Below are 25,867 nucleotides of genomic sequence, written 5' to 3'. Positions count from 1 at the left end.
CCAATTATTGATCGTGAATTCAAGTGACAGCCAATATAGTCGTTAGCTACTGAGGTTGACTCAAGAATTCCTACCTTAGTGTTGAAGGTTTATGAAGGCCCCTCCTCGCCATCTCATCAGTGTAAGCGGTGCTCTATAAAAATCCTATACTAGCCGTGCTACAAGTCGGCAGTTAATATATGTGAAATAAATATGAAAAAATGGCCTTGTGTAAATGACCATAGTGGCTGACAAACACCATGAACACCTCAAGCAAACAAAGACTGAACATAATGAAGATCAACCAATTACCAACGCCAAAAATGTCTAATATCTCAAAGCTTTGCGTTTCATTTTGAGTGTCCTAATTGTCGATTGAAACTGACCGAAAATCGAATTGGACGAAAAGTCGTATTTGACGTAAAATCGTGCATTTTGATCTTAAAAAAAGTAAACAATTTCTCAACATTTTGATATTGTCATTAATATCATGATTTAATACTTATCGAAATATATACCATATCCGAAGCAGAGGGCACGCCGTTACATTTTGGGTGTTCTAATCGTTGATTGAAATAGACCGAAAATCGAATTGGACGAAAAGTCGTAATTGACGCAAAATCGTGCATTTTGATCTTGAAAAAGTACGCAATTTCTCAACTTTTTGATATTATCGTTAATATCATGATGTAATACCTATCCAGATATATACCATATCCGAAGCAGAGGGCACGCCGTTACATTTAGGGTGTCCTAATCGTTGATTGAAATAGACCGAAAATCGAATTGGACGAAAAGTCGTAATTGACGCAAAATCGTGCATTTTGATCTTGAAAAAGTACGCAATTTCTCAACTTTTTGATATTATCGTTAATACTATGATGTAATACTTATCTAGATATATAACATATCCAAAGCAGAGGGCACGCCGCTATATTTTTGGTGTCCTAATTATCGATTGAAACTGACAGAAAATCTAATTGGACCAAAAGTCGTATTTGACGCAAAATCGTACATTTTGATCCTCAAAAAGTACACAATTTCTCAACTTTTTGATATTATCGTTAATACTATGATGTAATACTCATCTAGATATATAACATATCCAAAGCAGAGGGCACGCCGTTATATTTTAGGTGTCCTAATTGTCGATTGAAACTGAAAGAAAATCTAATAGGACGAAAAGTCGTATTTGACGCAAAATCGTGCATTTTGATCCTCGAAAAGTACGCAATTTCTCAACTTTTTGATATTATCGATAATACCATGATGTAATACTATCCAGATATATAACATATTCAAAGCAGAGGGCACGCCGTTATATTTTAGGTGTCCTAATTGTCGATCGAAACTGACCGAAAATCCAATTGGACGAAAAGTCGTAATTGACGCAAAATCGTGCATTTTGATCTTGAAAAAGTACGCAATTTCTCAACTTTTTGATATTATCGTTAATATCATGATGTAATACCTATCCAGATATATACCATATCCGAAGCAGAGGGCACGCCGTTACATTTTGGGTGTCCTAATCGTTGATTGAAATAGACCAAAAATCGAATTGGACGAAAAGTCGTAATTGACGCAAAATCGTGCATTTTGATCTTGAAAAAGTACGCAATTTCTCAACTTTTTGATATTATCGTTAATATCATGATGTAATACCTATCCAGATATATACCATATCCGAAGCAGAGGGCACGCCGTTACATTTACGGTGTCCTAATTGTCGATTGAAACTGACCGAAAATCGAATTGGACGAAAAGTCGTATTTGACGCAAAATCGTGCATTTTGATCTTGAAAAAGTACGCAATTTCTCAACTTTTTGATATTATCGGTGGTCTCGTAATGGCGGCTTACAGCTACAGTTGAATGTTTGGATTACTTGCGTTCTGGAATTAATCGTGGTATTTTTAGGCTCAACTAACCATATTCCTTCAGAGGATTACTGAAAACTGAACTGTACATGGTAATTTATATATGCTTAATGTGAAACATAGGTATATGGTGTATGGTATAATGTCACAAAGTATATAGAACTTGGTTTGCACTTTTGCGAATATCATAAGCTATATATGACAGTACTGGATTATATAATATCATCAGATGGTGGTCGCTCAAATCATTCATTGTGATTGAATGTTTTTGTACTTTTGTTTATAATTGTGTAGTGTGGCGCTTGTGGGCTCAGCCAAGACTTAGTGATAGTTCCCAGATATATAATATGACAGTGGAAGCACAGACGAAAGCAAAGAAGGCCACTAATGAGGCGAAAAACAAGAAGCCACGAAAACATGACAAGGGCAATTGGTCTTTGTGGAAAATTCGGATCAAATGCTCATCCAGTAAGTATAAACTCATAATTTGTGAAGGTTTGCCCACCAAGTATCATTGCAGACTTGTACAGACTGCTTATTTAGTTAGTTGACGGACAACTAACGAACGGTTTTTTCAGTACCGTAGTTCTAGTTCTAGATGCACATTTGGAAAAATACTAGGCCGTAATAGTTTACAAACAACTAAAGAGCGCCTGTTGTTAGTTGCGAGTTTTCAAATTTGAGTAATTCTATAGTTGTGCTTATTAAAAATCCAGTAGTGTGTACAAATCTGGGACCTTGCCAACTATATTATCCATCTGTTTTAGATGTATGGGAGAAGGCTTATAGTGACATGAAGGAAGTTGTGGACAATAGTAGCTTGCTCTCCTCTTCATTGTCTGAAGATGAAGAACGACAACAGTCTAAAAAGGAAGACGTCAGCCGCCCAAAAAATTTTAGGATAATTCTGTTCCAACTGATGATCAAGGTATCGGTATATACTCTGTTATTCTGCCTAATATGTTGTACACAGAATATTCATATATAAATTTTCATACTTTGTAGATGATGCGTTTCCTTCAAAGAAGAAAAGTAATCCAAGTATTCAGACACAAGGCATGCTAATACCAATTCTAAGAATGCGGCCATCTCCTGATTCTGGCAATAAAAGTGTGACAAGCAAGGGTGCTGTGTTCAATGATGCTTGCAATGCAAGTTTGCCATCATGCGGAGAGTGTTCAAGAACATCATGATTCCAACATTGAATGTAGCGGCCAGTTGCAGGGAACTAACCCATGCAGTAAGCTCGTAACACTTTGATTCATTCTCGAATTTGAGTTATAGCGTCGCTCTGTTTTCTAGTCGCTCCTTCATTTGTAAGCAATGTTGAACTTTAAAATCCTGACTGTCAACAACGTGGCCTATCACAAAGTAATGGTAAGATTATCACATATGATTAATCCAGCTTTCTTATATTCAAATAATATTTTAGCTGCTCCGTGCACACCATCAACTCCAAGATCTGCATACAGTGACCACTCAATTTCTTTGATGCGTAAAGACATCAAAGAATTGAAGTTAGAGATGAACCAGATGATGGACCTCAGCTCCAAGCAGATCAACCAGATGATGAATCTCAGTAAAGGTCACATCATCACTGATTCAAAAAAACACAGTACCACAACCCCAATCTTGCTGGAAGATCTTATTGAAGACCCCTGTCAAATCTCATCTGGAACAACTGGAAAAGAACTCGATTAACTGTGATTGCAAGAAGTCTGAACTGGTATGATTTTCTTGATTAGAGCAAACTTTGCCGGACTATCTAACTCAGACTTGGCCTAAGTGCGGCCCGCAAACCATTCTGAGCGGCCCGCGTGTCCATTTCTTGAAATTCAAAACACAAAACCTACTTTCGAAAATTAAACCGTAAGCTTATAAACTGGGCCGGAACGGAAATATACCGCAGTTACGCAGCCTACGTCCCTCGCAAGCTCGCATGCGTGATCCATGTTCAACATAAAGCCAATGTAGCAAAGTATGTCATACCAATTTAAATCACAATAAGTCACTCTTTCCATTTAGTTCAAACCTTCTTTGTTGCCATTGTCACATTACGCATTACACGGTCTGTGCTTCAAATTGTTTCGTGATAGGCTACGTTTCGAAATGCCTATTTCGTAAATCAAGTCAATAAGAGCTCGTTTTTACTATGAGACATCCTCCATGAACGATAAACGGGCATGTCAAAAAAGACCGCCGAAAGCAGAAATGCAAAGACGGTAAGGAACACTAAACACAGGGCCGCACCCTAAACCCTCCACTTCGAGAAGGCCCGAGCTGGAATTGTGGTTTAAAGTTATTTTGTAAATTAAGCTAAATTATATAATTTAGGAAACTTCATTGAAATTTTCTTAGTGCTTCGTGTGATTTATTGTAGCCAGACTTCTTGATATTGATACGAGTAACCCTCTCCCCCCCCCCCCAAGAAACGCTTCATTTACAAAGATCAGCATTTCGGCGTCGCTTCACGACACACCAAGAAGTTGACAATGACATTTCGGCTAACATGTGACTCTGCGAAGTGTGCCTCCAAAAAGCTCGATGGCGAGGAAACCTTGCAGGGATATCTACACATCCCTAAAGTACGGCCTCATGTCGGCCGATATATACCGTAATTTTCCGAATATAGTGCGCCCCCATGTATAATACGCACCCTTAAAATGACGTGTATATTCTGGGAAAAAGCCTGTACCAATGTATAGTACGCACCCTGCATTTGCAGTGCATGAATAGCTGTGTTTTAGTACGCGATGTTGTTCTCTTTTGCGATGTCACTGTCGAACAATCGTGACATAATGATCGCTAATCATAATACAATTAATGGCATTGTCTCTAAACGAGAGTAGATAGTAGCCAAAGCCTGTGAGGTCGGCGACGCGATAGCTCAGTCTAGCGACACACGACATCTTGCGCACGAGGCCTATTACAATCACAGATGCGATTGCTCAGGACCTCAGGCCAACTGTTAAGTCGGGCGCGCCAGTCCTGTTGGAGATCCGACTGATTACGCAAGCGATTATATCTTGCGCACATGGCCTCTTCTGTATGCGATTGTTAAGGCCTGTCGTTAACGCGATGAATCAACAATGATTGTCGCGCACGCTTGTAGCAATCAGCGACCTGATTTCGCTCGCGTGCAAGCTGCAAGTGCAAACCAACTCAGCAAGATATCGCGTGGTTTGAAGACGACTCTCGTTAATTAGAAACACGCTTTTCGTTAATTGGCTACACATTTCTCTATTTGGCGCCGCGTTACTCTCTATAATACGAATTAGGGGGCCCAATGGCTAGAGCTGATGCGCGATTTAAACAAACATGAAGAAAGGTGTGATTTCAAGTTTTTGATCGAAGGATTTTTTTTTCAAGGCTTGCTGTACCCATGTATAATACGCACCCCACTATTTTAGGGCAAAAAATCGGTAAAATTTTGCGCATTATACATGGAAAATTACGGTATATGTCGATTTCACCAAGCCGCAACTGTTCGGAAGGCAGCGATCAAGACAAGCTATGCAATACCCCAAATACCTTTCCTTCAAGTTAATTGATGTCTATCTAACTTTGTTAGTGCTGGGCTAAATTGAGTACCTAAAATTTAATAATAAACTGAACTGATGGAAGTTATTTTTCATTCTGGCACAAACCACTATCATCAATTGTATTTTGTACTACAGGTATGTGCTTCAAATGGAATTCCGGGTGAACAATCGTCTTCAACTGCCAGAAATATGACCAGCATAGCTGTAAAGGATGTATGGAAATTCTACAGCCTGAAGGGTCGAAAATGCAAAAATGAACAAAAGAAATTTTCAAAATTTGACTCTTTACAAGACTATTAAACGTAAGTTGTTACTAATATTACAATCGCAAATTCGCAATTACAAAACTCTCAATAACATTTTTACCGAGGTATGGTATTTTGATTTCCGTTTTTGTGAAAGCATAATTGCAAATTGTTGCTGACCACACAGCCTTATAAGCCCTCGTTTGAAGTCATCTTTTACTGAGATCCGACATGGCAAAATCACAAACAAGTGCATTGATTGTGAAACTCTGTGTTGGGTCTGGAATGTTTTGAAATACCAATTTTGACACTGTGGTAATCGCATTCGAGAGAGATTGTTACCGCTGGCGTAGATTGCGATTTGCTGCATTGTTTTGTAATGCCGCCCCTGATCTACTTATATTATCTTTAAAGGAGCATGTAAAGTGGCTCATCCTACGGTCGAGAATCAAACAACTACAGTTAAAGTGGGTGGATTTCTAACTGTTATTGGAGCTTGCAAGGTAATTTTGTTTATGAAGTTGACGTCTGTGTGACAGCTGTGCTCTTTATCATATTATTTGACAGTAAGTGAATCGTTGCTACCTCAAGCTCTGCTACCATTCATCTTCAGAACACTATACCAGTGGTTCCCAAACTTCATGATATTTTCAGTTATTTTGTAATCGCGTAATGCAACTTTGACGTAATATAATTTAAAAAAAATTTATAGTAAATATTTAATTTTGTCAATATTGTCGGTCTTGCATAAATTTTTGATCCTCTCGTTGCACTTGCTCAGATTTAGCGGTGGAACCAATGTCACCAAAACTTTTGGGCAAATAATCAATCACTCATTTCAAACTCCTTTCAATTCACATTTCAACACGGGAAGCAAGTTTATCCTCCACTGGTCGCATTTGTACCGCGTGGGGGGCTCAGATTGCAATGGCCTGACCCATGTTCCCTCTAAGCTGCACACATGCGCAATTGCGCAGTGCTGACACGGTCTCTGTGAACAGAAAATTCAAGCTGCACACAAAAAAATCGGAAGCGATGTCATTTTTTAGTCGTTACGCACTGCTGTCCAAGGAACCGCGCAGGGAGTTGGTGAGTGTGTGCAGACTCGTCAAAAAGTAGAGGGAACATTGGGTCTGACTATTCTGGTCCGGCTATTTCGGTGGCGAACTGGAGGCATGGCAAATTTGGCTCAATTCCAACGTGTAGAAGTGAAATTGTTGAGATACAAAATTATGGTTTTGAAACTTCTCCTCTACTGGTTGGGATTGCGCCAAATTTGGTATGCATTGTTTTTTTTACAATTTCATAGGGATGACGGCAAAATTCAAAAATTAATTTAATTTTTTTAACAAATTGAAAATTTTGTAACTTATAACTTAGCTCAGGGGTAGACTACATATAGCTTTCATCCGACTCTGATGAGATGTAGCGGCACGTATGGTGTCGCAATGTACAATGCAAAAATGGGAGTGGAAACTGTGACTTTTGTCCCCCGGCAATGACAACCAACGGCAACAAAAATAATTTCGGTTATATAATAACAGCAAGTTGATGCTGAAGTTACCGATTATTCCGGCAGTGTCATAAGTCACATGCCCTTGAAAGGGTGTGCATTAAACTCGGACTAAAGTGCATTCTTCATGTGGAAGTACACGGCATCAGCGCAACGAGTCGTAATGGATTTAGGATTTAGCTCAGTACATTAATCTTTGGAGTTGGCGAAAAATGTCCGATCTTGAAGTCATTGTACATAATTTAAGAGCAACATGAATTGATTGTATCGTTGGTTTTAATGTTTTGACATCGCAACTTTAATAGGTACACAACATACTATATGTACATTGTGTACAGCTTGCTATAGCATCCCGTCACCAAAGAAATGTTTGAAGCTGGCTCTGAGTAATCAGTTCATTTATGTTATAGGATGACGATAAAGGAGAAAACAGGAGCAAGACTGTTATCGAGGAGGCTGATGATTCCGATACTGATAACATGGACTAATGCCAATGCAGAAATATTTGCTGAAGTAATTGCACAGTTCTGTATCAAGGCCCAATTCTTGCTAACGTATTGTTGTGTCACGGATTGTTATTTTGCCTTCATTCTTCATCCATTTTTATTGCGATTTTCCGTCAAGGTCTAGTCCAGTGCATTTTTTTGTATTTTGAACTGGTATAATATAGAATAAAAAGCCATACATGATTTGTAAAACTGACGATTCGTATTCGTTAATATGTGAAGTGCAGCATATAGCAGGTTTAGCCAACCAGGGTTCAGGGTCACACAGGGTCGAGTTGTACAAAAAATATATTATAGGATATCGTTGAGGATGTTTATCAGGATATCTTTGCGGATGTCCATCAGGATATCTTTGAGGATGTTTATCAGAATATCTTTGAGGATGTCCATCAGGATATCTTTGAGGATGTCCTACAGGACATCTTATATATATCCATTTCTGTCGACAAATGTATATATTTTGCACATAGTTGAAGGACATCTTTTGAACTCATGGAAGATGTTTAAAAAATATCTTTAATAAGTTTTGTGTTTGCTGGGACCTCAATAGTTATACTGTGTAGGGAACGTAGCGTTGCCGGAAAACAAGCAGTGGCGGACGCCTGGTCCTGCGTTAGTCCTTGATCTGACAGCTCAACGATGCATGCGACGACAATTGCCTCAGATAGATGTATTGGTCGAATGAAAATGAACAGTAGTATAGCGTATGAGTCCCATGTGGGATATCTGTATGTGCGCGTTTATATATGGCGCGATACACGAAGAAGGGCGTGGTCACGTGATATACAGCGTGGTACAATGTGATATAATGGCATGTTATATATTATAGGGTGTGTGAACCGCGAGAGGGCGCAGGGCGTTCCACATCGTCCTCTTCTAAAAAGAGCTAATTATAGCGACAATCCCAATATTGCGGAGATCGTGCTCCCTCTCTCCTATCTGTTATTGAACAATACTACATCACGTGACTTATCGCATAGTTATAACCCATTGCATATCAAAGATTGACTCAGTAGAGAGACTCATGTACGCTAACTTACTGCTTGTATCCAAATTGCTATAATCATCCGTACAATATATCTGGAAAAGGCATTTGTTGTCGTCTATCGAACTACAGTCAAGAACTACACAGGACGATCGTGTCCGCTACTGCCAGTTAAGTATATACTGTAAGCTGCTATCCGTAGACCACGGACTTGCCGTATACAATCGCAGACTAACGGACCGATCCCCTTCCCTGCAATATACAGGAAAGTGGACATCATAATATTCATATGAATGAAATGAATGCGATAACAGCAATGGAAAGATGAAATGTTGTAATGATTCAATATTTATACACCATGATAGCAATGAAACGGTATGAGTTAATGTATAAACTAACACGTTATGGGTTGGATTGGATATAACCTAATCAAAATGAAAGGAGAGCGAATTGGGTATCTGAGGCAAAATTTTGTATTTTATTAAAAGGACAATACCGGACGAAAACGAAAAATAAATGTGCGGAAAGGAAACGGCATTATGTACGCAGTGTCCGTCATATCGTAAAATCAACATCCCGATTGGAAACCGAACTAAATGCCGGGCAGATTTGAGTATATGCATGGAGTATGGCGATGGGTAATCGTTTGGGCAATAATTGCAATATAGCAAGTGTATAATGTGTATGATAAAGTGTGATAGCCGAAACACGTGGTTCAAGATACCATTGGATAACAGCATTAGGGTTGGGAGAAGGCAATTTTATTATTTCTTTATTAAAATGAAAGAGGAAGAGATAGGAAAAGGAGAGGACCGACAAAGGGATTAAAATTGGCCGCCAATCGATCTAATATAGGGCAACAACCGACACTGTGTTCTTAATACTTATCGACTGTGACGAAGGGATAATTAGAGTGGGAAGAATGCGGTAACCCTATTTACGAACGAAAATAGGACAACCAGATGTGTGTTATTGTATGCCGCTAGAAATGCCGTGACCATAACAGCTGGGAGAACGATTATCACATGATACGATGCGGAAGCGGAGAAAATTATACAAAATTAAGTAGCAAGTATGTTGAAATATAGGAAAAAGAAACCCCGAAGAGGTTGCAAGAAATGGCTGTCAATCAAAATCCATTCTGGGTATAGGATGGTTCAAGCGATAATCGGTCATGCAAGAAGAATGTGCTTTTCACGTGCAATGGCCGAGAAAATAATATAATAATACCCCAGCAAAGGGATATATATAGAAAAGGTCCATGAATCATAATATTTCAAGTATTACAAAATTCGATGCGTTGTAAAATGCGAATGTGTCTTTTGGAAAGACCGAACAATAATTATTAACAGCTTTGCCGTGTGGCTGCAATTAAAATTAGTTCGTCCGCTGTGTATGACAGCGAGAGCTATATAAATTAGCCGTGGGATCGCGAAAATGCCGGTTTGGCGTTAAAGTTAGTGCTCATTGATATATTTTATGAGGCCACTTTATTCAGAGTGACTCTGCCGCGGAATTCTGGTATATTTGGTATATACGCGAACAACGAAAAATTCGCGTCGTGCTTCACGATTACGACGGGTTTGATCGTATACCAAAGCGCGATAGGCGTAGCTGATGTCGTACATAGTACATGTATTCTTCTGGTAGTGAGGCCTTTATGGGTTGCGCAGTAAAATAGTGTACCAGTTTCTCGTGTCCGACGTATATTTTGGCCGGAGTGGCGAGTGAATAGTCCTTTTATGAGCATGAGCATGTCGGCATTGGGCAATTCGGCGATCCCCGGCGGAGTGATACGTTTTTTCGAATATACGAATCTAAAACGAGACGAAAGCAGTATTTGCGAAAAAAATATGCATTTAATACCAAGCCTACACACGAAATAACATAACGTGTAAAATCAGGCAATTGCAATACGATAAGAAAGCCTTACGTAGCCGCGACCAGATATGTTTTGGTTGGGGATACCAATTGTATTTGAAAATGTTTCGTGACGCGCTAGCGTGACGTAAAGACCACGTGCATTGCGTAATAAGAAATAATATAATGCAACTGGGACATGAAAACTATACCGGAGATTCCGGGTATTTTAACAAACTCGAAGGTTTTGATATTTGTGACAACAATTATTCGAGTGAACAAAGAAGAGACATTGCGAATAGGATATGCCGTGTCATGTAATCATGAATATTATTCCCGGACGCGCAGTGCTTAATGCTTATACGAAGGTGTTAAAGCGTTATATATAATGGTATGAGTACTGTTAACTAAGAGACAAGTTATACGACATCTTGGTGATAACGGTACGCTGTCCATACTTTGTAATAGGGTTGAATATAGTTCCCAATCTAGAAGTTTATAGAAGTTGTGCCGGATATTCCGGGTGTGTTGACAAGCTCAAAAACGTATAGTATTGAAATATTGTCATGTTAATTTGAATGAAAGTGAAGCGTGTAACGCGGGGACATTGGTGCTGTCAATATTACGAAGTCGCAGCGTGAAAATAAAGATAATAGATGTCCATAATATTGACAATTGCTTTAATAGTAGCTAAAAATATGTGTGTGTCATAAGCAATCAAATGATACGATCTGAGTGCAGCGAACACGCAGTTAGGTCGAGAAAGTTCCCAAAGCGATGTATACTGTATGTATAGTATACCACAAATCCACAATATCGCGGGATTTGTGCGCCTTATGCTATCCAGATATAAAAGGATTCTCCGGAGATGGACGTGGACCGGTAAACACGTCGGCGACAGTGTGCCCGAGCTATGCGATTAAGGCTCGTGCGTTAAAATAAAACGTATATATATCATATACATTGACTGTAACGCCCTTGTAAATGCGGTCTCTCGGTAGATGCAAAAAATGCTCCAGCCGTGGTGTGAACATCAGCCCATATTTCGTAAATATCGCGAGTCTGGGCGCTGGAGACACGAGTTTAAATTACAGCACTAAGAAATGACCGAACGCTTGATCAGGGCGGTCGTTCATGGCCAGCGCATGCAATCCCGTGGTCAACTCTCGAGAACAGGCCCGGATATCCCCGGGTCGAAATAAGCACCTTGGATCACAGCACAAACCGAAACAATTCTCGATTTCCCAAGTTGTAGGAGTGGCATATAAACGGGGAAATGTCCGTGATCAAATATATCACGGGATGTTTAAATGATATTACTGCGTCCGAATGGCATTGCAGGTAATATATATATATGTATCGCATCATTACTATCATTTTCATCCCATGATGTGGACGAATGCTTATGCTATCGAAAATTGGATACCTGCTGGTATGCATCAATATGAATCAAGCTCGTCAGCTTTTGCATAGTTCAATTTGCACCTTTTTATAATCCATGTGAACGAATCAGGATTGTTTTCACAACTACTTACTTACTTAAGTACTTTTAAAGTCAGTCAATTCTACTTCTACTTCAAGTAGTTTTAGGTTGCTCATGGAAGAAGTACTTCTACTAGTACTTGAGTAGATTTTTACGTCGCTGCTTCTACTTATACTTGAGTAGCTTTCTTGACTACTTTGACCACCTCTGCTTATAGTGGCTGGCAAACCCGGTTCCAGTCGTGTTATGTCGGGTCAACTCGCATGTCGTGTACAAGTGTATCAAAGTCGCATGTCGCGTTCAAGTAGGCCTACCCCAACACAGTTTAGAGAGGTCAAGCGCCTTTCCACGGTATATCGCATCACGTACTCACGGACGTATCGAGCAAGGCACTTGTTTATTTAGGACGCTGTTCTCCTCAAATTACCGTATACAACGGTAGTTCGTGTCACGCTTATAGAGTGAGCGGTTATGCCTGCAACTGGGGCCTACGATACTTACGGACTAATATGGCACATTACACTTGCAGGATATAAGAGGCCGACGCTTATAAAACAGACATCACGACTGACTCAGTGATTGCTTGCGATCTCACTTCTCGATACCAGACGCCTCGCCATACAAGTCTTATAACAGACAAAATTAGTACTTTCAGATGAACCAACCCAGTTAAGAGCCAAGTGACAGCGTCACAATGTATTTATCCACCAACACACAAGAAGACAATGTAGCGAGAATCCTCAACTTGGGCATGTAAAAGTATTTTACAGCATGGTAAAACGAATTCAAGCACGTGAAAATGAAATTCATTCATTTGGAACTACTCTGAAACACGTACGTGAAGCTTAGCCATAGAAGTTCTGTAAGTGAAATGAATTACTGCAGTAAGCAAACTACGTCTTGCTCAACTGCCGCTTTTTAAAGTCCTTCACAGCATCTTTTCTCACAGAGGCAGTTACCAGCTTCTGCTTGTTATTATAATATATGTTAACAATGATTTTGCTCGCCAATTTTATAGCTCGATCTCGATGATCACAACATGCAAAACTTAAGGTCCCCCCAAAACGATGCAAAACATATTGACCAGCTTCCCTCACTGTGACTTGGGGATGAGAACAGAGGATTTTATCAGAACCATCTAGGATTGAACAACTGGTTGCAACAAACTTGGCGAGTGGTTCTAAGGGAGCAAGCAGTCCCCCGCGATCGAGTAAGTGGAAATATCGTGAACTTGCGCTACCGCTTTCATCTGCTCTATAATATTTACGAGCATGATATTGAACACCTTTTTGTAAGTACATCTCATCCACCATCAACATTATATCAGTGGAGATCTCGCCCTTTTCTTTCAAAATTCCAAGGACTTTAACCGCGTCAACACTTCCTTTGCTGTACCGACTCAAGGTTGACATTGAGGGAAATGGAAAGCTTCTTGTAAGCATTCTATAAGCTTGTGCAGATGTGTACCGAAGTAATAGAGCAAAACGAATCATTTCAGATGAATAATGGAGTATGAGCATGGCCATCAGTCTTGCAAATGTAATATATTAGATTTTGAAGCTCTTCCAGTAAATTGTGCTCGGATTTTTCTCGGATATTTTGGAGATATGGTTGGAAGTTGAGTACAGCACTGAACTCGGTCAGAGTAGCATTAGTGCCTTGTGTGAACCAAGGAGGCAGAGGAACATTCTTTCCGTCACACTGCAACTTGACATGCAAGTCATCGTCAATCTTTATGCTCTTTGAAACCTTCGGGAAATCATTGAATTCCATATGGTAGTATATCACATATTCATTATCTCTTTTGTACGTGCTGTAGCCTTCTGGAGCACGGGACACCGTCAAATCTGATAAGCTGTGTATACCAGCCATTTGAAAAGGTTTCAACTCATCTTTCGGAAATACCCGTTTCTTTGGTGGCTTTCTGCATGGAGTCACATTCGGGATGAGTGAAGGCCGTTGCAGCTCCTGCCTGGATCGAATGGTAGGGACTGGTTTTCCGTCCAGACATGGTCGCGTTCGCAAGCCAGAGTCGTTGATGTACTTTGATTCACAGATTACAGAATTAAGAGTTGGCTTTCAATCGCGCCTATGCACCAAAGATATCCATTTGTTTTGTAACTCCGCATCGTCAAATGGAAAGTAAAACGACTAAACTTTTTTTTTCAGTAGTTGAATATCCACATTTACAGCCATAAACACAACATTTGTTGACCATTATCGTTCAATTGTACATTAAGCCAAGCCTGAATCGTCAAGCATACATACAATATGTCAAAATTCACTGTTATAAATGCCGAATTGCCGATGTTAGTGTGTTTAATACTGCAACTTTAGTGCAACATGAAGTATCATTTCCAACTACATAATTACCCTACCTAGATGCTACCGTATGGTCAAAACGGCTCCTAAACATATCTTCACTGCAATCGTACAGAGTTGTTACTACGGTACTAGCTGATCGTGACATCATTTAATAATAATTGTAACTTAGCCACTAGCTCGAAAACCTTGCCTCAAAATGTGAATAGCTCAATCGCAACCGTACAGTAACAGATAGCCTACCTTGTATTATAAGTATAAGACGGTCAAAACAACAGCATATAACCAGATGCAACCGTCAAGCTAGATCTCGCCGAGTGAAATGAGTGCATTTTGCTTCAAGAAGGGAGGCATCTAGTATTGTCGACAAGCAAAGTAAAAACATTTGCTGAGTCAATCGTGATGTCTGTTTGAGAGTGTCGGCCTCTTATATCCTGCCAGTGTAATATGCCATATTAGGCCGTAAGTATCGTAGGCGCCGCTGCAACCCTGGTCAGTGGTCACGCATAGCGATCATTGCGGTGAGCGATCTGGTTTATCGAAATGCACTGCACGTTTTGTCACGCTTAGTCACGCTTAGAGATGACTCTTACGTATTATGAACTAGAAACAAGATAAGTGACTTTGGCCCCACACGAGTAAAATATAGCTGAGAAGAATGTATTGATATTCTGGTGCAATTTAACACCTTTAGGAATAAATGCAGATTAATCGCTTTTTTAGCGACATCTAGCGATTTTAAATCGGACATCGCATTAACTAGCTTGCACCGCGAAAATTGTATGCTTTGACTATATAATGGCTTTTTTCATTTCCCTATTTACGTTCGCAAATATTTACTGGAGTAAACGATCATGCGCTGGAATGAATTTCAATTCGTAGGCATACACAATAACACACTGTCCAATTTTGGGCTATCACCAAAGTACGTGCATTTGCTCGTCTAATTCAGAGAGGTGGGGGTGTTTCTCGGTGTGCAGCGTGCGCGCCTCCAAATTCGATATGTGAAGCAAGGTCATGTTTTTATTCTCTCGCGTCGCTTGTATATATTCGTCTGATAACTAATTAGTTAAATTGCGCAGCTCACATAAGCATCAGTCCTGTTTTGTGAAATGCATAGTGATCAATATTTTTCGACTCACAAAATTGGCCGTCGGTGTTGTGTTGATGACGAAATTGCGGGTATGACAAATATTCCCAATACAGTAATTACGGAGTAGGTAGGATATATCTAACCTAGCCTGGTTTGGCGCCTATGTATGAACAATTGAACATTGAGCAATGTTAGTTAGAACATTGTTATTTAGAAAAGGTGGTGTCAACGAGGCGACAATTCCTAATTTTGTTGACGATTACCGTAAAATTATGAGAATTCAGCCATAGCATGTTATGAAACATATCGGAGCCGGAGCTACATTTTAAACAACAGTCTCCAGCTCCGGCTCCGACTGCACTTGAATTTTATGTAGAGCTCCGGCTCCAGCTCCGGTGCCACTGAAAATGCACGGCTCCGAGACTCCGGCTCCTTGCTCTGACTCCAGCTCCAAATCCCTGTATTTTGCATCGCGCATTTGCCTTTAGAATACACTGCAAGAAAATTGAAATATCGTGCAAATGTATAGTAATCTCTGCGTCACATTATTGTATGCAATGTGTATGCAGTATCCTATGCATTTTCGGCTGGGTTTACTGGTTAGTTATACCATGATGTTGCCTTTACATTCAAAGTAGAATGCCACTTTGGACAACATCTAGTTTTACTACTATTCAGTTGACAGATCTAATGTCTTTTCGCGAGCCTCTATATTGTAACGTGTTCGTTGTTGATAGAAACTGCAATTAAGCAAAGCGGTAGTCAGTCGAAGACAGTCCAAAATTTCCGCTCAGAGCTTTGCAATAATCTCCAGTGCGTATTCATTCAACTCGGCAAAATGTAGTTCCGAGACGAGAGCGCCAAACCAAATTTCAGTATTTCACCGTGTCACCAAAACAATCTGGCTACGCCGCATGAGATTGAGGTTGATGTGCCAGCCAAGGGGTTAACGTTGTATGAATTATCAGCCCTAGCACAGCACACTGTGGCGTCACTAGAATTTGTTGTCGCTAGGAAGTAGAAACCCGGAAATGCAAGAGAACTGTACATTGTACTGGCTTGCAATTTTAAGCAATATGTCATTGAATGAACTGGATATGAAGCTTGCTGCATCACGACGAATACTAGGCCTATGTACCTTTGCCTTATTACTTTTACGGACAAGCGATCGTACATTCATCGGTGAGTGCTTAAGAAATGAATAGCTACTTTTAACGGATCCGATTAATCAATTATTCAATCCATTCACGATGTGTACCTTTAAACATATAGCTCATTTGAGCAGCGTCCGCGTAGTCGATTATGAGAGTCAATAATCAGTACCAAAGAAGTAGCTCTTAGTTTCAACAAGGTTAGTGACCTTTGTTCTAAAGCAGTGGTCCTCAGACTTTGTGGACGCGCCCCCTTGATTATAGTGAAAAATTTCGCGTCTCCGTAAAGAGAGCAACCAGAATGCTTGCAATCCGAACTTACAGTTTGATAGCATGGAAGGTTGTCACTTTCTCTCAAATATCAAATCTGGACTATGCACGGAGTGAAAATTATGAGCTGGAAACAAATCACGCTGAGCGCGAAAAAACTTTCCGTGGAATATTTTGTTTAGAATAATCATGTGCAGTGGTATCACGTGCATATACACATTTAGCGATTTCATTGTCTAATCTCCTCTATTTCCTGACTATGGCTTGGAACTTCGTTACCGGACAAAAATTATTTCTCTTAGGGTCGTATGCGTTCGGCAAGAGAATATTGGGCTGTCATAAAATGCTCTATTAAAGAGTGGCATTCTACAAAATGTGTCCTGATAGAGTATACTCATAGTGGCTATGTCGACGTTCTTATCCCCTTCGATTTAGGATCCATGTTTCTTAGATTCAAAAGGCATATTATATATGGCATATCGCATATCTCATGATTTTATAAGCAAAGCAAATATGCAAGGTCGGGTCAAAATCTAGCATCGGTCTATGGATAGTACGCGCTACCTATGACATTTAAAATCGCAATATAATTAGGATGATTATCTGTGTTTAAACTTGGAAGTTTCAACACAAATTAAACTCATTCCGTGTTCAAAAACTGTACTTTATTTATCTCAGGTGTCTTCGCGACCCCTTCAGATGCTTTAACGCCCCACTCCGAGTTTGAGAACGACTGCTCTAACGTATATATACTGATCTGGAGTTCCACACTGTAAAAAAAACAACCTCTGTCTGTCTTACGCAGTGCAGTTTGCTAGCTATTAACAACAGCTACCCAGCGCAACGAGCATTAGGCTACTGCCAAAGCTATGAAGTAATGAATGACTTACACGTGAGAATTCCTCTAAATCTTCAAAGAATATCACAAATTTGCTTAAATGAAGTTGAGCGGGACTGCTGAAGTTTGAATTTGGTGAGCTTTCTTGAATACGAAATAAGTTTCATCTTCAACAATCGTCTTCTGAAAATGGTTGCGAAACACATGTTTAGTCAGAATTCATACCAACTTAGTCAATTTCTCGCGTTTCCCAGGTTGAGAACCACTGATCTTATGTATTGAAGCAAAAGGTTCCTCATTTGAGGTGGCTGGTGGCATGTGTGTCAAACAAATCCAGCAGTGGATGGAAACATCTCTATGCTGTGGCCCAAAATGACATAGACATGCCAACAGTTTCAACTACTCCGCGGCAGAGTATGTGGTGTCACAGGCCAGTATATAGGTCGACTAACATCCCAAAATAGAACAGAGAATGCGGCGAATGAAATGTTTCAATCATGAAATCAAAGTCATCCCGGTGGTGTGCACAGTCGTAGATATTCACGGTAACGAATACTATGTAGTAGCCTACTGTACCTTTTACGATGCGTATCCCAATCAGCATTCCTAGGAATCTTCAACGATCGTGTCCACTTTCTTCAAGCACAAGCTTCGCTCTACTCCAGTGGTTTTCAAACGGTGGTGAATTCAATGGTTTCTGGTGGGGAATAGACGTGTTTGTTCAAAATTATCTACAGGACAGTCTTTACATTCACGGAGACTCCTGCGCAATTACCGTTATCAGTTAACTTTTGCTCTACCCTTTGCTCAAATAAGTGTTGCCAACTTCGGATGGAAGAAAATCGCTAAAACTGGTGTCAAAAATCGCTAGATGTCGCTAAATATTGAGAAAAAAGCGCTAAAAAATAGCGCTAAATCTGCAGTAATTGCTAAAGGTGTTAAATTGTACCATAATATCAATACTTTCGTCTTGGCTATATTTTACTCGCCTGGGGCCAAAGTCACTCATTATATTTCTAGTTCATAATACGTAATAGTCATCTCTAAGCGGGACAAAACTAGGCTTAGTTCGGATATCAATAATTTTCACTATCCGGATATCGGATATATCCGGATATTTGAAATTTAGCTAACCGGTTAACCGGATAATGAATGCTAAGTGAGATAATCGATTTCACGAGGTCTGCACGAAAAATGGATCGCAAAATCATTACACAGTGTTATGGTAGATTTATACGTACACGCGCAGTACGAGCGAACACGAGAAAAATCCCGCAAATTTAATGTTCACTCCTTCTGCAACTCCCTTCTTATAAAGTACACTACATCAATAGTGGTATCCTGTAGCCGGGACCGGAGATTTGTAACGAAGAGTCCACGCGTATTAAATGCCCTTTCTGCTTCCACAAAATGGGCTGTGGCTGAATATAGTAGCCTAAGCAGCGCTTCCTTTTTGCCCATTCTTCTGTTTAGGTGTCCAGTACTGGAAGGACGAGTAGCTGATACTGGAATTGAGGCCGACATGGTAGCTCGCTCTAATTCCTCCATGGGGAATTCACATGATCAGGCCCGTAGGCAGCCGAAAAATGATGTGGGTGGGTGTTTGAAATAAAACGAGGGGGTTTCGATTTTTTTTCGAATTTAGTATCAGCGGAAATCAATTACGCTTGCACGCACGAACATGTTTGCGAAATGTCACTCATTAATCACAATCGCGGATCATAATAGTCTTAGCGGCATATTGTCTCCAAGCCACCAAGAGATAGGAGCCAACGCATGCCAGGCCCGAGACTCGATGGTTACGCCAGCGATGATATCGTTCGTACCATGCCTATTGCAGTTGCGATTGTGTAGGCCAGCGATAATATCGTGAGCACCAAGCCAATGCAGATGCGATTATGTGGACCAGTGATGGTATAAAGTCCACAGAGCCTATTGCAGATGTGATTCTGCCAGCGGAACGATAGGCTTATTGAAGACTCGAAAAATCAGGCCAGCAACGATAGACGAGTTCGCAGCAATCAATGACCTAATTTGGCGATCTTCTCAGCGGGAGATTGCGTCGCGTTACACACTGCATTGACGTATCTCGCTAATTGGCGACACGATTCTCGCTGATTGGCCGCGCGCAACACTGATAATACGACTTATTGAAGCTTCCTAAAAGTGTAAAACGCAATATTAACGATACTATTTTATCCGGTTAACCGGCAGATTTATATCCGGATATCGGATAATAAAAAACCTGCGGTTAACCGGTTAACCGTTATCCGGATAATCCAACCCTAGACAAAACGTGCAGTGCATTTCGATAAAGCAGATCGTTTTGAGCAATGATCGCTATAGGTGACCACTGACCAGTTTTGCAGGCATATAACCGCTCAATATATAAGCCTGCCTTGCTCGATGCGTCCGTGAATACGTGATGCGATGTACTGCGGAAATGCGCTTGACTTCTATAAACTGTGTGTGAGTACTTGAACACGACATGTCACTGGACACACTTGGACACGACATGCGACTTGACCCGACACAACACGACTTGAAACGAGTTTGCCAGCCACTATAACTAGAGAGCTTGAGAAAATAATCCGGGGACCAAACCAGGCTATGAAATTTAATGAATTTGGTCTTAAACGAAAGCTAGTGTCGCATTGATTCCGACAATACGAATTAAATTCTTGTCAAGACAATGGAACGACCTCAAAACAGCCCCTAAAGTCTGAAATCGGCATTGATCAGAGCAATCACTGGACGAAATTGGTCATTGTTATGTTCATTATGTTGCGACGGTGACATTTTTGGAGCAATACCGGTTTTCAGACTTTGCGGGCTGTTTCGGGGCGCATGCATTGTGCTGACGAGATTTTATTTTGTATTTCCGAAATCACTGCGACACTAGCTTTCGATCAATGCCAATTATATCAAATTTCAGCGCTCAGGTCGCCAGATGTAGCACTGCCAATTATGTTACTTTTAGATTACCAAGCAAGATGAGACACTGTTTGCCCATGCGTAACCGCCAGGAGTTGCGTATCTATCCGTACGTTAGTAATCTGTAATGATAGTGTTCTTAGAACACCATGCAATATTATATATCATCGGAGTCCGCACTCTGGTGGCCGGTGTAGCCAATGCAGTCGTCGGCCAGAACTGATCTTTATTAGTTATTTTCGGGAAAAAAGCGCTAAATAATCGCTAAATACTTCTTCAAAAATCGCTAGATTTATCGCAAGGCGCTAGATCCATATTTTTTGGCGCTAAACCAGATGAAAAATCGCTAGATCTAGCGTGAAAATCGCTAAATTGGCAACACTGGCTCAAATCTTTATAATGGCCAGACGACGATACGACACTCTAACCAACGAATTCGAAATAAGTGGTATTCATCCGCTGACATGCCAACAATAATATTTACTGGCCACTGCGTTATAATGTTTGATTGAGGTCGTTTTATTCATACAGAAACATTTATCATCACATCTAGTCCCATTCTTCTCCATCTAATTACGTATAAATGGATATTTATCCCATGTGTTGTCACTACTTACCGTACTTACTTAACCAGACGTTGCTTGTGATGTCACAGTTGTGCGTTGGTTGTTACTACGAATCTCAGAAAAAGCAGTAACGGCAGTGTTGCCAATTTAGCGATTTTGTCGCTAGCTCTAGCGATTTTCCATTCGGTTTAGCGACAAAAAATATCGATCTAGCGACTAGCGATAAGTCTAGCGACTTTTGAAAAATAATTGGCGATTTTCTAGCGATTTTTTTCCAAAATATCTGATATCAATCAATTCTGAAAAGCAAACATCATGGACGTTGACCATATCTTACGCCCACCGCAGTGTAAGCATGCATCGGTGATCTGCGTTTAGGTAGCGTGCATAAATAGGGGCGTCTATAGTAAGTTTCCTGGTCATGGAAGCGAAGTTGGCCATAACTTTTCTCGTCATGAAAATCTATAATGTGTCATGTTCAACTAACTCGTCAAGATCCTGAACTACTGACCCCCAACCGAATACGAGTAATTACAATCATGCCCGCCCACTGTAGGGAGCTATACTAGGTCCGATATATGACTTCTTAACGACCACCAGGGACGAATATAGGGTCCACCCCTCCCTCCAAAACTGAAATCCCAAGTTTCTATATAGGTGTAGCAGGAGTCAAGATAACTTAGAATAGCTCTATATCGCATCGGAATTTTCACATCTAAACGATACGTAATAGTGGTAGTACTATTCGTACTAAATTCTATCGAGATCCACTGAAGGAATGGGCTTCAAATCTCCCTTCCCCACACTACACGAATAACGAGTTTTTTTTTATCGGACTCGCGTAGGATGAATGAAAAAAATAAACGATGACGTCGAGGAATTATGACACGAACAATAGACTGTAACAGGATTTAAATACCCCCCCCCCCCCCCCCACCAAAAAAAAAACAGCAACTCTGAAATCAAGAGTTCCTATGCGTGCTGCCGGATAATTGAAAAAAAGAAAAGAATAACATATTCTTGAACATACATTTGACTACCAGTTTATTCGCACTAAGCTTCATTGAGATTTAATATCCTACTTGGCCAAATGTCATACATAATAATTGATATATACCGATTGATCAAATAGGTGGATAGGGAAATAGAAATAATTCGATGGCCATGCGCTATAGGTAGTGGTATGTAGTAGGCTACTCAGCGGGTCGGCACCCTCCTTCATTTTCTAAAGTGCCCGTCGCTACTTATAGTGGCCTGTAAACCCGGTGCGAGTCATGTCGTGTTAAAGTATTCCCACCCAGTTAAGGGACGGCAAGTGCCTTTTCTGCAATTATCGGTATATTGCATAACGCAGGGGCTATTCACGTAGGCCCTACGCACCGAGCAACGCACTTGTATAACTAGGATGTCCCCTCAACTTCCCTTTCAGCGAGTAAGTATTCGTGACTGCAAATCTGGTCACGAAGGGCGATCTCCTTAATAATAATGATAATGATAATAATCGACAGATTATATATTCATCTGCCCAAGACATACACTCAAGGTACAATGCGATATACAAGACACACAATGCGATGTAATGAAGAGATAGGCGGATGCCGAACGACCAACCAGTTGGGGTCTCTTAATCTGGCATCCACCTCGACCTGGTGCCCAATGTCACAGTATTCGATCTTATTCTTTCTTCGTCGGCGTTTTTACAAGCTATTTCTTGCTCTTTTTCTTTCTTGATCGGTTTTTTTCCTGGGCTTTTTTGTCGCCTTAAGAACAGCGACACGGGGACGAGGAGCCCAGAATATCCTCCTACAGCGGGAATCGAACCCGGGCCCCCTGCGTAGATGGCGCCGACGCTCATCATACTCCACACATCATATTTTGTCATGTTTTGAGATGACTGACATGACTCTTGCGTATTGCGAACTAGAGATATCATAAGTATCATTTGACACAGACGATTAAAGCGCAGTTGACAATACTGTATGGATATTCTGGTTCAATTTAGCAACTTTAGGAATGAATGCAGATTTAGCGACTTTTTTTAGCGATTTTGGTTCAAGATTTAGCGACATATAGCGACTTTCAACACCAAATTTAGCGATTTTTGTCCCTCAGGAGTTGGCAACACTGAGTAACGGGTGTTACAGGCGCGTTGTTCGCCATTTACAAATGATCAACTTAGCATGCGGTGCTGATATTTCTACTTACCGAACAATATTATACATCCTAAACTGATATTCTAACTCATCAGTCCTATCCGTGACAACGAATGTAAGCAGCGAGACCGGCCGTATAGCCATAGCCTTATAGACCGAGAGCCGACGGCCAAAGTGCATGCTCATTGCTCATAGGGTCTTAGAAGGATTGTAGGTCGGAATCGAAAATATGCACTCCACTGATTATTAATCTGAGCGTCAGCCGTTACCGCTCCGGGGGTTCAGTTGTGAGGAGGCAAGTAACATGTCTAAAATTGTATAAAAATTAAGTCATAGGTACAGTCCGGAAACTAATTGGAATTGCATATTCGTTGATTACAGATCAAATAATTCGAAGAGCTGACGTCATAGACCGGTGGAAACTCGCGGTCAGCTGCCTGCAAAAACTAGCATAAAACCGAAATTTAGAATCATCGGTACATCGTCAGTTCCGTTATTTCAGGGAAGAGCACTTTTATGCCTAACAGAAAATGTATGAACTGACGGATTATAATGGTGGGGAAGCGAGATATCCTAATAGAAAGATGAACTCTCATGAAAATGGCTTGCCAGAAGTTCCCACTCACAGACCAGAGATGAGCGAATTTGAAATTTCTATGTCCTAATCCAATCCAAATCCGAACCTTCAAATCCAAATCCAAATCCTAATCCATAACTTTTTCATATTCAAGTCCATGTCCAATCCTAATCCGATTCCAACTGGAAATTCAGAAAAAATGCTAATTTATACAACGGAAGGATTCGAAAATTTTCTTTCACAACCAACGACTCACTTGATTCAAGATAACTTAGTAACCATAGGTACATTAATAACTGATCTGAATAAAGTTTGTCGCCATTCGCCACACGACATTTCAATCTCCCAGAAAATAGGTAAATCCAATCCAAATCCTAATCCGTTCTGAAAAAAATGTCTAATCCAAATCCAATCCAAATCCGACAAAATTTCCCAAATCCTGCTTTTTCAAAACCTAATCCTAATCCATGCTCATCTCTGTCACAGACTGGACAAGCGATGTTATGGGGGTGATAATTGAGCCATTCACCAGAGAATAAATAATAAATTATATTTTATGAGAAATTGATTTCTGGTTCGATGGTTAGAACACGATGGAAATGATATTCCAGTAACTTATGCAAACAATACATCAGTAATCTGATCTAAATCTGGCAAGATATGATCGGCGCCACGCATCAACGGTTTTTCATTGCTACGGGTTATTTGTTTGCTCTGGTTGCTTGATATGTACAGTTGTACACTCACGTTAGACGACGCTATCCTTGAAGTAATAGGAGGGGATTTAAGTTGGAATATTGAAAAATGGATCATCCAGTAACGTCTGGATCGTCTGCACAAAGTAAGTAGCATCCGATTCTTTCACGACATTCTAATAGTAAATTAGACTTGACTCCTAGAAGATGCATTCTACCAAAACTTCTAACGATCAGTTCAGTACCGTATGCTATTATCTATTCAGTAATCTCCTAGTTTAAAATTTGACAAAACGTATAATGGTATTGATTCATGATTTTGCATTTCAACATCGTATTTGCTGTCTACATTGTAAAAAAGTCAAGAACTCAGATCGTGTGATGCTATTTCAAGAGAATTCCCTTGCTAAATGCCGCAAAATACTGCATATCCATCCGTATGTCAAAAAGTTTGGCCCGTAATAATAATGCTTCCTGATCATATTGAGGACAGACAAGGATGACACGCGAACTGTTACAAGAAATTTAGTGCTTTACCTGCTGCACATCGTTCGAAAGTAACTCTGGAGTTTGATGTCAGTAGCAATGCTACCAAAAATGCCATCGTTACCAGTGCACGTATCACAAGGCTTCCTATTTATTCTTCAAAAATTCCTAAGCCTTCATCGACAACTGGTGTTTTCCCAAAATCTTGCATTTTCTGCAATAGAACTAGATAAAAAGTATTTGGCAAAGAGCTGCCTCTTTTTAATGTCAGAACTCAAAGTTGTGAAAATACAATACGACAGTATATAAACCTGAACAATGACAGACGATTGGAAGCAAAACTCAACGGTGTCAATTTTCATTGGAAAGAAGTAAAATATCACAACTACTTCAAGCTTACATATCAGAGGAAAGCTGAAGCAAGAAGACGAAAAATGAGAAGTAAATTGTTGAAAACAAATACCTGGCATGGCTCGCGTGAGGTTCATAAAAAAACATAGAAGGCACTAATGCTGTACCTGCAGGATTCGGTGATTGCAAAACAAGAAGTACTCAAGCTGAAAGACATCCTGGCATATTATCAGCACTTGTTGATGGAATTTGGTGGAGAACAATTGACTTGCCAGAAATACCCTAATGTTAAGGTAAAAGAGCGTATTGCAGAGCACATTGAAAATGCTGTTGTATTTGGCCAGCTGACAACCAGTCATGAATGCATCTTGTATAGTAGCTCAATGGATTCAAAACAAGCCTCAAAAAAGTGAAAGCTGATGGTAAAGATTTGAAAACA

The 25,867-nt window shown here is 40.3% G+C and overlaps 2 protein-coding genes across 10 annotated transcripts in view; both read left to right on the top strand.

The window, feature by feature from the left end:
- The first annotated feature begins 1,828 nt into the window (after positions 1 to 1,828).
- Positions 1,829 to 7,860, top strand: LOC145456488 (uncharacterized). Of its 9 annotated transcripts, none has more exons than XR_013920614.1 (9): positions 1,829 to 2,326; positions 2,626 to 2,786; positions 2,864 to 3,098; positions 3,161 to 3,235; positions 3,291 to 3,584; positions 5,536 to 5,702; positions 6,060 to 6,148; positions 7,569 to 7,732; positions 7,794 to 7,860. XR_013920614.1 is itself a non-coding variant. In XM_080334606.1 (8 exons), the coding sequence occupies exons 6-8, from the start codon at positions 5,654 to 5,656 to the stop codon at positions 7,644 to 7,646; spliced, it is 216 nt and encodes a 71-aa protein (XP_080190732.1). In that variant the 5' UTR covers positions 1,847 to 2,326; positions 2,626 to 2,786; positions 2,864 to 3,098; positions 3,161 to 3,235; positions 3,291 to 3,584; positions 5,536 to 5,653; the 3' UTR covers positions 7,647 to 7,860. The 9 variants fall into 9 exon arrangements, 2 of the variants coding, with proteins under 2 accessions (XP_080190731.1, XP_080190732.1); XR_013920616.1 differs by having other exon boundaries at positions 1,847 to 2,326; XR_013920613.1 differs by having other exon boundaries at positions 3,161 to 3,229; positions 7,569 to 7,860.
- An 8,379-nt stretch (positions 7,861 to 16,239) lies between these two features.
- Positions 16,240 to 25,867, top strand: part of LOC145455064 (uncharacterized) — a 63,530-nt gene continuing 53,902 nt past the window's right edge. The window contains exon 1 of the mRNA XM_080333017.1: positions 16,240 to 16,589. Coding sequence (XP_080189143.1) covers positions 16,439 to 16,589 — 151 coding nt within the window. The 5' untranslated portion in view covers positions 16,240 to 16,438. The remainder of the gene's footprint in view (positions 16,590 to 25,867) is intronic.

The sequence above is a fragment of the Botryllus schlosseri genome, chromosome 14 (genome assembly GCF_051294905.1).
Source record: "Botryllus schlosseri isolate E-star chromosome 14, Bs_hap1, whole genome shotgun sequence".
In the NCBI taxonomy this organism is placed as follows: Eukaryota; Metazoa; Chordata; class Ascidiacea; order Stolidobranchia; family Styelidae; genus Botryllus; species Botryllus schlosseri.
Note: the sequence above shows the minus strand (reverse complement) of the source record. Positions and strands in the feature narration are given on the sequence as shown.

Excerpts from the sequence above, each read along its gene's own strand:
- LOC145456488 (XM_080334605.1), top strand. The coding sequence starts at position 2,206 with ATGACAGTGGAAGCACAGACGAAAGCAAAGAAGGCCACTAATGAGGCG. Across the intron at positions 2,327-2,625 it reads TCGGATCAAATGCTCATCCA|ATGTATGGGAGAAGGCTTAT; the intron begins GTAAGTATAAAC and ends CATCTGTTTTAG. Across the intron at positions 2,787-2,863 it reads TGTTCCAACTGATGATCAAG|ATGATGCGTTTCCTTCAAAG; the intron begins GTATCGGTATAT and ends CATACTTTGTAG.